At 37.8% G+C, this 13510-nt stretch overlaps 2 protein-coding genes across 2 annotated transcripts in view; both read left to right on the top strand.

Annotated features, from left to right (window-relative positions):
• The window catches only part of LOC127801387 (uncharacterized), a 110970-nt gene that overhangs the window by 70003 nt on the left and 27457 nt on the right, over positions 1–13510 (top strand). The window lies entirely within an intron of this gene.
• Positions 630–4187, top strand: LOC127802180 (uncharacterized). The gene is made up of 3 exons (XM_052337886.1): positions 630–2324; positions 2596–2880; positions 3993–4187. Exons 1-3 carry the CDS (start codon positions 630–632, stop codon positions 4185–4187), a joined length of 2175 nt encoding a protein of 724 aa, XP_052193846.1.

Consider the following 13510-nt stretch of genomic DNA (forward strand, 5'->3'; position numbering starts at 1 on the left):
CTTTGTTCCAACACGTTATACTTCGAGTTTTTTGGACGTGTAATATGTCATTTTCATAGTTCAGAATCTCATCTTTCTGGTCGTTTTGAAAACACATCAATCGGAGCTTTGTAGAGAAAGTTATAAACGATTCTACCAAACGTGTTTTCAGCACTCACCAGAATTGTCCCAACTTGATTAGTGTCCTATCTTTTGGTCAATTTTTTTTAAAAAAAAAGAAAAAAAAAAGAAAAAAAGAGAGAAAGAAACAAAAAAAAAAAAGAAAAAAAAAAAGGGTTGTGCTGATTTGTGTTTGATATCCAAATTTCTATTCTACAAATTGTTGATCTTAAAAGCTCCTAATTCATTATTACATTCCTCATCTTTTCCAAGTGTCAAATTGTTCTTAAAAGTTGCTGATCCACTTCCACCTTTCTCATTGTCTCCAAGTGTTGAATTCACTATACAAGTGTTGGAATTGCCTTTGATTGAGTTGACCAGTTCTCTAAAGAGCCAATAGAGAAGACTAAGAGTGGAAAAAAAAAAGGCAAGAGTGTGAAAGATCATCATTGAGAAAAAGCCTATCAAGAGTGAAACACGAGGGAAGAGTGACATCTATTGTTGTGAGGATTTTTTTTACAGCTTTGCAAATGTCTAACAAGGAGGAACCATCAAGCGTTGGGGGTACACCAAACATGGATTTTGTTGTCAATGCTATGCAAAAACAGTTTGAGCGCTTCAATATGGTTTTTAGGGAAATAAGGGATAGGATGGATAGACAAGATGCAATGATTGCAAACTTGCAAAGGGGGGAACCTAATAGAAATCCTAATTTTAGACGACCTTTTGGGCATGGGTATGAAGAGTTTGAATCTGGAAATGAAGCAAGAAGTGAGAATGAGGAAGATTATGAGTCTGAAATTGAGATGGGAAGAAATAGACGTAGAAGAGTAAGGCATGAGCGAGGTCATGGGAGAAATGCTACAAGACAAAGGAATAGGGAAGACGGGAACCTTGGTAACATTAAAATGAAGATACCTTTTTTCCAAGGTAGAAATGACCCTGAAGCTTATTTGGAGTGGGAAAAGAAGATAGAGATGATTTTTGAGTGCCATAATTATTCTGAAGCAAAAAAGGTGAAATTGGCAGTAATAGAGTTCACTGATTATGCAATCATTTGGTGGGATCAATTGGTTTTGAGTAGAAGAAGAAATGGTGAGAGGCCTATAGCAACTTGGGGAGAAATGAAGACTCTCATGAGGAGGCGATTTATTCCTAACCATTACTTTAGAGACCTCTATAAAAAATTGCAGACCCTTATGCAAGGCTCTAAGAGTGTGGAGGAGTATTATAAAGAAATGGAGGTGGCTATGATAAGGGCTAATGTGACAGAAGATAGGGAGGCTACAATGGCTCGTTTCTTGAATGGATTAAATAGAGAGATAGCTAATATAGTGGAGTTGCAGCATTATGTGGAGTTGGAAGACATGTTGCATGTGGCAATAAAAGTAGAAAGGCAACTCAAGTGTAAGGGAGCCTCAAAATTCAATTCTGGTTCTAGTAGTTCCTTTGTGAAACAAAACTGGAAGAAAGAAGACAAGACTGATTCCAAGGGGGTTTCCAAAGGCAAGGATGAAGCTTCAACTAAAGGCAAAGGTAAAACTGATTCCCAAACTTCTAGAAACAGGGATATTAAATGCTTCAAGTGTTTGGGTACAGGTCATATAGCCTCTCAATGCCCCAACAAGAGAGTCATGATTGTGAAAAATAATGAAGTGGTAACTGATGGTGAAAGTGATGAATCCATGCCTTCACTTGAAGATGCTAGTGATGATGGGGTTGAATATGCAGTAGAAGGAGAAGCACTTGTGGTTAGAAGAGCTTTGAATTCTCAAGTTAAGGAAGATGACATGGAGCAACAAAGGGAGAACATTTTTCATACTCGCTGCCTCATACACAATAAGGTATGCAACTTGATCATTGATGGGGGGAGTTGCACGAATGTTGCAAGTACTACATTGGTTGAGAAATTGAACTTGTCCATCATTAAACACTCCAGATCGTACAAGTTACAGTGGTTGAATGAATGTGGAGAGGTTAAAGTTACGCAGCAAGTCCTTGTTTCATTCTCAATTGGCAAGTATAGTGATGAGGTGTTATGTGATGTAGTTCCAATGCATGCCAGTCATATACTTTTGGGCAGACCATGGGAATTTGATAGAAGGGCTACTAAGGATGGGTATACAAATAGATACTCATTTATGATGAACAACAGACCCGTTACACTTGTACCATTGACTCCTAAGCAAGTTTATGAAGATCAAGTCAAGATGCAAAAAGAGAGAGTAAAAAAAAAAGAATGAATTGAAAAATGAGGGAGAGAATTCAAAAAGAAAAGAAAGTGGAAATGAGAGAAAAATTGAGAGCTCAAAAAAAGGAATTCCAAAGAAAAAAGAAAAAGATGAGAGAAAAGTGAGTTTTTATGCAAAAAAGAGCGAAGTGAGGAGTGCCTTGCTTGCTAGACAGCATTTGCTTGTGCTTGTCTACAAAGAGACTTGTTTGAACACTAACACTCTTAACTTACCTCTTCCTAGTGTTGTTGAATCTTTGTTACAGGAATTTGAAGATGTATTCCTTGAAGATATTCCTCCTGGCTTACCACCCATTAGAGGAATTGAACATCAAATTGACTTCATTCCTGGAGCAACAATTCCCAACCGTCCAGCTTATAGAAGCAATCCTGAAGAAACCAAAGAACTTCAAAGGCAAGTTCAGGAGCTCATGGAAAAGGGGTATGTAAGAGAAAGTTTGAGTCCTTGTGCTGTTCCAGTTCTTCTTGTTCCTAAGAAAGATGGATCATGGAGAATGTGCATTGATTGTAGGGCTGTGAATAACATCACGGTAAAGTATCGCCATCCCATTCCTAGACTAGATGATATGCTAGATGAATTGCAAGGATCTAGTATTTTCTCTAAAATTGACTTGAAATCTGGATACCATCAAATTAGGATGAGGGAAGGGGATGAGTGGAAAACTGCATTCAAAACAAAACATGGGCTTTATGAGTGGTTAGTCATGCCATTTGGACTCACAAATGCACCAAGCACTTTCATGAGACTAATGAATCATGTATTGCGTGCATTCATTGGAAAAAGTAGCGATGCCAGTTCGTACTCCCTATGGACTCAATGCGAGTGATCAATGATATCAATGTGTATTTATGCATTTCATAGTCATGTCATGTATGCAGTCTACGTGATGGGTATATATCAGAGTATGTCAATATGATGAAAACATTTTCAAGGAACATAAATCACTTACAAACCAAGCATTTTCCATAAAACTAAATCCAGTTGGGAAGTACCACTTATCTTCTCAAGCTTATCAAGCTTTCTTGATATTTGCGCCTGTCTCGAAGTGAGTTCATCACCTCGATTTGCGTGCCAACCTCAAAATTTACACCAGTCACTTCAACTTAAGCCTCAAAGCATCCTAATCACCATAATTATTTAAATAAACATTAAAACCTATTTTTCCATAATTTTTTGCATTTTCTTTAATTTTCTCTCTATTTCTTCCTATTTTTCCTCAAAAAATCCAAACTAAATATTTCTAAAATATTTTCTCAAATATTTCACTACGATAATTCATAAAATAATATTCTTGAATTTCTGAAATTTTCTAGAAAATTTTTACTCACCTTAACTTAGCATCTCCGATTTCCTCAGTATGCGTGCCATATTTCCGAAATATAATTTCCTATTTCCTGAAATTTTTTCAAAAATTTTCTCCAATTTTTTTTTATTTTTCTCCATTTCTTTTCTTTTTTTCTTTTCCTTTTTTTTTTCTTCCCTCATTCTCCTTCCTCTCTTCTTCTTCCTCCCGCCTCCTGCAACTCCTTTGCTCTTTTTTTTTTTTCTTTATTTTTCTTCTCTTCTTCTTCTTCCTTTTCTTCTTCTTCTCCTTCTTCTTCCTCTTTCTTCTTGCGCGAACTGCCCCTGCCATGCGCACAGCCTCCTCCACCGCCTCGGTTAGCTTCGCCGGCTACCATGGCCACCCCTATACCAGCTGCTAGCGCCTCCGCCTGCCGCTGCACCGGCCACCACCACCTGCCGCTCGCGTTACCTCCGCAACCGGCCTCCCCTGCGCAGCCTGCACGCAACTACGAGCTCGCGGGACAACCATGGCCGCCAACCAGCCACTGCTGAGGGCTTCGGACAACCACGCCACCTCCAAGCACCACCACGAGCCACCGGTGATGCTGTGTAGCAGCCTTCTCCCGAATCATCCCGCTAGCATAGGAAATCCAAAAGGAGGTCATCACAAAATGGATACAAGAACAATAAACTCAAAATAAACACCATATTATTATATATATATATATATTTTACTTGCTCACTAATCATCAAGAGCCAAAATAAAACGTCTTCACATTTGTTCACTATCAATAGGAGCTCAAAATAAATATTATATACTCTTAACATTATCATCTTGGGCTTACCGCCCATACATTTTTCAAATAAAATGGCACTAAGGTTCTAACAACAAATTGAACCCTCTATTTCCTACCCTCAACATTACCCCCATAGATCTTGAGACTGGGACATCCCTGTACACAACTAAACCCGGGCTCTAGCCTCATTGGACTCGCCCTCAGCAATAGCTTATCCCTTACCTGGAATGACAGGAATAAGAAAGGTGAGCCACAAGGCTCAGCAAGTATATATATTACAACAATAAGGATAATAGAGTCAAGGCATGGATAAACCAAAATGGAATAGACCCGACTTCCCAAGTACGAGTAACATTTCCCATTAGATCCCATTATCATTATCATTCCCATGCCATTGACATTATGCATTTCATGCATAATTTCATTTCTCAATCATTATGATCATTTCCATGCCATTGGCATTATGCAATTCATGCATCATTTCATTTCTCAATCATTATGATCATTTCCATGCCATCGTCATTATGCATTTTATGCATCATTTCATTTCTCATGATTATATAATTTTCCATGCAGCATATCGGCCCTCAAGGCCTTTCATTCACATGCATGTATACATATACATAGAAAAATCATTTAGCCATTCACTTGGCTTGAGCATCGCCTACCGGGTAGGCCACCTTTCTCTCGTCAGGCGTTCTTTAGGATATCCTTTTCTCACCCGCGGTACATAGCCGCCGCGCAAAATAATAAGTGCGCAAATAATAATATCATGTAATGCTCATGTAGGTTTCAAGTAAACATATCAAACATGCTACATTATTAGCCATGTTCTTTTCATAATCATCATGCGCCATTAGCCATTTCAAGATTATATTCTCACATGAGCCAATGATATTTTCATCATATGATTTGGCATCATTCATTGAGATTCATTTCCATACCATGAATAATCATACCATGCAATACTCATAAAGGTCTTCAAATAAACATATTGACATGCTTCATTATTAGAAATGTTCTTATCATGATCATCGTGCGCCCTTAGACATTTCAAGATTATATCATCGTATGAACTAATGGTATTTTCACCACGAGATTTAGCATTATTCATTGGGATTCATTTTCATACTATTTCTCAAGGTCAAACAAGTTGATTACATGAATTCACCATTAAAAACTCATGTTTTCATTTTTAATTCCCACCATTAATTAACTTCCCCATTTTTGGGACACTTACATATCCACGAGATGATTTCAAGCCAACTAAAACATCACAAGAGCTTTGGAGAAGAATTACAAGCTTTAGAAAAGAATCGGACCAAAACGAAAGAATTAATGCATTCTGTTGGTTGACCGAATGAAAGAGTTAGTCAACCAACCGAGGACTTAGGCAACCGATGAAGAAGAGTTAGTCGACTAAATAGGGACTTGGTCGACCGAGTAAAAACACTTGGTCGACTAACAGAAACTTAAATTATCACTTGGTCGACCGACTGAAACACTTGGTCGATCGACTAAAACCACTTGGTCGACTAACAGCCCACTTGGTTAGCTAAAATACTTGGTCGACCGACTGAAATACTTGGTCGACTAACAGAAGCTTAAATTATTACTTGGTCGATCGACTAAAACACCTGGTCGACCGATTGAAATATTTGGTCTACTAACAGAAAGCAAAACATATACTTGGTTGACCGATAGGAATACTTGGTCAACCAATCAGAGAATAAAACACTTACTTGGTCAACCGATAAAAATACTTGGTCGACCAACTGAAGAACAAAACATAAACTTGGTTGACCGATATAAATGCTTGGTCGACCAACTGAGAACAAAACACATACTTGGTCGACCGATAGAAATACTTGGTCGACCAACAGAGGCCTGAAACTTAACAATAACAACGATAACCCACAAAACTCAACCTCCCAAGCAAGATACACCAAATCTTGCTTCTCTAACATTCCTAATCAATCAAGTGTCATTCCTTTGAGAATTTAGGGTGAACTAAACCCTAATGAAAACTCTCAAAAAGACCCACCAATGATAAAACACCAAATTAAGGAAATGAGAAAATAATCCACCAATCATTATAAACTCATGATTAGATCTTCTAATAAAATAGAAGATTCGGAGACAAGGGAACCAAGAAGGAAATCAACTTGACCCTTGAGGAAAAGAACCCAAGCTTGCATTAACAAGGAAAAATCAACGGAAACTTGCAATGAAACAATATAGGAGGAACAAGAAATTGCATTTAGAATTAGAACTTGCCTCCAAAACGAAACAAGGAGGTAAGAGAACTTGTCATGTAAAGAAATAGAGTAGAAACTTGCATAACCAAAAAGAAATGCAAGAAGAACTTGCCTTTGATGAAGAAAAATCTAAGGAGAAGAATGCACCCAGCTACAACTCACTTCAATCTTCCATGGACATAAAAAATGGAGAAGAAGAAGAAAAGAAGGAGAAGAAGAAGAAGATGATGAAGAGAATGGCCGATCGAGAGAGGAGGGAAGGAAAGAGAGAAGAAACATGGAAAAGAAAGAAGCATGGGAGAGGAATGGCCGCCCATCAGCTTTCCAACCACTCCTTTGGCCAATTTACCACTTTAACCCTCTCCTTTACACACACATCACAACTCATTAAACCCATTTTAGGAATTTCTCCTTTTCCTTATTTCTTTCTCCTTTTCTTTATTCAACCTCATTATGAAATTCCCTAATTGCCCTCACCTTTTTCAATAAAGCAAGGACCATTTAGTCACTTTGCATTTTACAATTCTTTTCTTCTTTTCTTTTAATCCACAAAATACAAATATATATATATATAAATATATATAATTTCATTTATTAAATTCCATCTCTCATATTTTACATATAGGCCTAAGCCCAATTCAAAAATTCACTCATACACTTACATGGGCCCAAGCCCAACTCATTGGCTCAATTAATTATAATGACCTATTTCCATTAGCCCACCAAAAGGGCCTTAACATAACATTAAGCCCTCATTAGACTTTTCATAATTCATTCATTTTGATTAATTCAATTACACAAAACTTTATGCTCATGGGCCCGATGCCCATTTCATTAGCCCAACATAATGGCCCCAATATATATATTCTTAGGCCCAAGGGCTTTACAACCTCATTCTTAAATAAAACACAACCCAAAACAAATGGTTTCAACCCAAGTTTTCTTTAAAAGCCCAATCCCTTAAATTAGGCATCTCACATTATTTATAACATCTAATTCTTGAGGCTAATTCATCACACATAGAAAATCATAATTCCAATAAAACTCTAGACCCACTAACGGGTCGTTACATGCTACCTCGGCCCTACATCCGCCGCCCGCACACCATCGCAGCTTGCGGCTATGCCTTCGCCACACCGCCATGGCTGTCTCGCTTGCTGGCCGCACTTTGAGCTTGCGGCTATGGCAGGTTGCTGCTTTGGGCAGCCATCGATCGGCCTCCCTCTCTCGCACAAGTCTCTCTCTCGGCTCTCTTCTTGATCTCTTAGAGCTTTGCTTCTTTCGGCCAAACCCCCTGCCTATTTATAGGCAACCATTGTTATTTCTTCAACGTGCATATATATATATATATTATACATTACATTAATCACACAATCTCTCAAATTCGGCTGCCAAATCCCCTTAAATCCCGCTGCCATTCTCTTTCAAATTGCGCGAATCTCGCTCGGTCATGAAAATTTTGCAGAGGATGGCTACCAAATCTCTCCAATTGCAACCGAAATCTCGGCCACAAAAACTGGCATTGCACACACGTGCACACGCATATATGTATATATAAATTATATATTACACTTTAATTTAAGAAAATTACACATTAAATCCCAAATTTCATCCCTATTACACTTGTGCAATTCCCTAATTGCAACTACGACCCTAAACCTCAAATTAATTTGCATTATAATACCGAAAATCCATAATTAATAACTTAAATTTTACTCGAAATAGACGATTTTGCCTTTGCGTCCTCTCGGAACCTTTGTTTCATCTCGAAACCACTGAAGGGTTGCTCAGTATGCAAAATCGGAGCCCTCCTAGGGTTCCGTTAATTTTTCGAGAGTCTCCTATAACGATTCAGTTTTGCAGCCTAAATAACAGTTGTATTTTAGCTATACCAAAAATCGTTCCAAATCCGATTTCTTTCGATACCAAAAATCTTTTCTCAGAACGCTCATCAAGACCATATAATTTTTCTTAGACAATTTCACCCCGAGGCATTCCTTGCAGCCTATTCGGTTCTTATAACTACTATCAAACCAATTTTTCTGTATTCTAAACTTATTAAAATTACGTGGCAACCTTATCTAAACATGGGGTATTACATTTTCCCCTCCTTACAAAAATTTCATCCTCCAAATTTACCACATTCTAATTCTCAAAATTAGAACTCTTGGGTTGACCACACTTATCAATCCCTGGACAAGTACACTTGTCAACCATGCATACTTTTCAAATCATAACTACATAACTCGGTCCTTAGGCCCCGAATCTTAACCTAAACTCCTATCCAAGGTGGTACACATATCATTGTAATGATCCTGTGACTCTCATATCCACATCATCAGTTTTCAATTTGCTTTTCACTAGGTTATCCAATAGATATCCTTAATCACGGCACTTCTCTAATTCCGATTTCCTACGATGTCATTTGTCTTGAACTAATCAATCATGCTTTGATAATCTTCCAACCTTAGCACAAAAGTCCTTGATCTCGATACATCTTGACTTTTATCAAATCGATTCTCGAAGAAATATTTTTATGTCATCAAACTATTTCACGTACCCTTGGATCCTATCACAAGTATACGTCATCACATATCCTCGAAACTAGCTATGCCTCACCTTAAGTCATCATAAACTTAATCATTGCTTGATCTTTACTCGAGCCAACCTATTCGAGGTTACGTATAAATGGTTGCTTCCTTATTCTCGAAGGTATTCATCACCCGATATAACCTCATGTTTCTGCCAATTGACCACAATCATCTTCTAATCATGTTATGTAACTATTTTCTCCAGAAATCTTTATTAATAGATTCTGTCTATCTCCAAAGCTTCCTTTCGTAATTTCACTTTTAATATTAATTAAAATCTTACGTTGTCTTCCAAATCTAGCAGTACTAATATCTATACTCATAACTCAAATAAGTCCTCGCACTCTTCAAAGTGATCCTCAAATAACTTTTTATATCATCAAATCAACCATTTGATCCTTCATTTTTTTTTTCTGGAATTAATCCTCGAGTGATAACATTTCATATCAATTGGCTCTAAATATGCTCGATTCTTTTCAGAGCTACTCACTCAGGTTACCAATCTTTGCTCAGACTAACTTTTTCCAAAACTTTTGATTTGTCTCCCGAAATCTATCAGGACATCCTACTTTTCGGAACTTCATAAGTTTATGGTGCTTACGACAACCAACTTTGATCTCACATTCCTGACACGGAGCCTCATGCTCTCATCATTTCTTTCTTGATTCGCTCACAACCTAGCAAGCCAATCTCAACATCTATCGTGATGTTCCCTAACATAATCTTCAATGTTCCTCGTGCGTCTCCCTATTCGAGGAGTACACCAATATCCTCAATAGACAATTACCACGTGACTTCAATGCAGATGGTACTTTGGTCAAATCATCAAACCATGATTCCATTGCCGATTTTTGGAATGTCTCATCCCTCGATCGCACATCAATCGCAATTACCCCAGCCTCTTACAACTGTTTATAATTCATCAAATTTGAGGTAAAGATATCAACTCTTAATTATCACCTCTTTCAAAACCCGATAATTTACGTCCTCAATCAAGCTACTTATAACTAAGCATCTAATAACCTCAAGCTATTTATTGGCAATTTCATCATTAAGAAATAATCTTATTAAATCTTCCGATAATACCTCATGGTATTTTCCATTTTTCTTACCACTTTTCACTAACTGCAAGTGCCTATACCACATATCCACATGCTCCTTGTAATCATAACTTATCGATATCATCTTAATGATTGTCCAGCCACACATCTTTCAATTTGCCTACCAGGGTACCTAGACCAACCGTCTAGCCATACGAGAGTTTCATTCTCCAAAATCGAAATCTCGAATTTCTAATCGATCTAGGCCTGCAAATTTTCCTACTACAACTCGTTATTTTGGCATATCTGCCATTACTTGATTCTCTTTATCATATCTAAGATTCGCACAATCTTCTAGACGACAATCCATAACTATATTGCCAATTAGAGTAGGCAAGTACTTACGTCACCCATGATACTCCCGTCACCCATGATACTCCCGTCACCCATGATACTCCAATCCTTAGAGAAATTCCTCGAAAATCCCAGATAGATTCATCTTTGAAGATCTCTATTCATATCACGTTACCTGGTTCCAATCATTTCTTATAAACAACCGAACCTCAAAACTTCCAAGGACTCTTTATCGAATGATACTTTAAACCTCAATTAACGAATGATACTTTAAACCTCAATTCGAATCCTCAAGCCCACTTGGCATACTAAACCATATTCATAACCTCTGTTGACTAGGTCTCCTCATCATTCATTTAGGGTCGATACTACCTATTAGGTAACTCTTTCATTTTTCGGTACCCGAACTTTATTTTAAATCGAGGCTACCATCTCATGATCCCATTGCCCTACTAAATATCGCAATATTCTATTCCCCGAGCTTCGCACTGTTCGTCATGTCACCCACTCCCAAGATGACCGCAGACCTTGATATAATTCTTTAAATAGGACACTCAATCCATACTCAATCCATTTCATTTTGGGTTGATTCTCTGGCCTTAATCAATCACAGCTAGTGGTACACCTCGCTCCTAGACCATTGGGACTTAGACCCATATAAGGTACAGACCCTACTGGGTTGTCCTAGATCTTCATCATCTGATCGTCTCCCAAGCAGTCTGCTATGATGCTTTTGATCGACGGGTTTCCAGTACCTTATCGTAAGCCATCCATCAACTACTGCATGTGGGTCCCTAAATCCAGATCTGTCACTGCGAATACCTAACCAGTAGGTTCCTTATCCCCTCTCTGCGAGTCACATTGGTTGCACCACTATCACCTCATTAATGGACGCAACTCATACGTCGTCACTTGGCCATCTTCGGTCCCTCATTTGATCCAATCCGTTGGATCCCTGATCTACTCATCTTATTTTCGAGACATTAAATGTCCTCGAAATACTTATCATTCGATCCTAACTCAGCATCTAGGCTATGTCACATCAGACTAATCATCCATGACTCAATCATTCTTAATAACTACCAGCTATCCTATCGTTCATCGTAAGGATTTCGACTAATGACCTCAAATCAACAGTCTCTAAATCTCTCGGATCATGGTTACCGAGTCATCCTTACTCCCAAATCATATTATCGGTTCCTAACTTCAATAGCTAGATCATTGTACTAGCTTCTATCAGGCTTTTACTATTCATAGAGAATAGTAATCGTATACTGGAATAGTATCTGTATGTGAATAGTACACCGGGCAAGTTCCTAGGAAAGAGAGGTGGGTCACAAATAGACACACTAAAATACCAAGTCTTTCCTTAGGCAGAACTTTCCTAGACATGCACTTCCACTGCACAACACTTAAATCCAGTAACCTCTAAGCCTTCAATCGAACAATCCCCAAATTTTCAAATAGGAATTTCGTCCTACGAACCATTAATCTATTTCCCCTAAACCTCCACTTGGGGTTCCTACTAACTGGTCCTATCAATATCGGATCCTCTTAAATCTCCAAATAGGGTTTAACTCCGATATCAACTACATCCGAGTCACTTAGGGCTTCCAATAATCTTAAACTCTGATACCAACTGTAACGCCCCGCTTTCCCGGGTGCGTTATAACTTGGGACAATTCCGGGACAATAATTTTTTTTCTTCAAACTTAAAGCTAAATCACATCATTCCTCGAAATCATCCCAGAATTCCCATTTATTTATCTCGAAAGAGAATCATTATACATATCAAATGCGGAAGCAAAGATCGAAACCTGATATCTTAACATTAATCATAAATAAATTCTTACATCTTCAACATTCCTCAAAACGTTCAGAATCTAAAGTAGCAGAACTTAAATACATGGATTACATAACATACATTTCATTCCTTATGCACTCTGCTAAGTGCCATTCCATATCTCATTTATCCTCGTATCTGCTACAATCTCTATCTGGAACGTTTGAATATTCCAGAGGCAAAACCCAAGTTAGATGATGAACCATCTAAGTAAGGGTACATAATGTTATATCATGTGTGTATGCAATGTCTTTCCTCGTAGGTGTCAACTGCACCCCTCACGCTACCTACAATTTTTGCGACCACCTCTTTCGAAGTCGGGGTGTATGGGTGCACCCTTGGTAAAGTAGCGGTGCCAGTTCGTACTCCCTACGACCTCAATGCGAGTGATCAATGATATCAACGTGTATTTATGCATTTCATAGTCATGTCATGTATGCAGTCTACGTGATGGGTACATATCAGAGTATGTTAATATGATGAAAACATTTTTGAGGAACATAAATCACTTACAAACCAAGCATTTTCCATAAAACTAAATCTAGTTGAGAAGTACCATTTATCTTCTCAAACTTATCAAGCTTTTTCGATATTCGCGCCTGTCTCGAAGTGCGTGCATCGCCTCAATTTGCGTGTCAATCTCAAAATTTGCACCAATCACTTCAACTTAAACCTCAAAGCATCCTAATCACCATAATTATTTAAATAAACATTAAAACCTATTTTTCCATAATTTCTTGCATTTTCTTTAATTTTCTCTCTATTTCTTCCTATTTTTCCTTAATAAATCCAAACTAAATATTTCTAAAATATTTTCTCAAATATTTCACTACGACAATTTATAAAATAATATTCTTGAATTTCTGAAATTTTCTAAGAAATTTTACTCACCTTAACTGAGCATCTCCGGTTTCCTCAATATGCGTGCCATATTCCCGAAAAGTCTACCCGGGCCATTTTTCTTGCCAAAACCTCCGGGATATTTCTGAAAT

The sequence above is a fragment of the Diospyros lotus genome, chromosome 5, assembly GCF_014633365.1.
Source record: "Diospyros lotus cultivar Yz01 chromosome 5, ASM1463336v1, whole genome shotgun sequence".
Lineage (NCBI taxonomy): Eukaryota > Viridiplantae > Streptophyta > Magnoliopsida > Ericales > Ebenaceae > Diospyros > Diospyros lotus.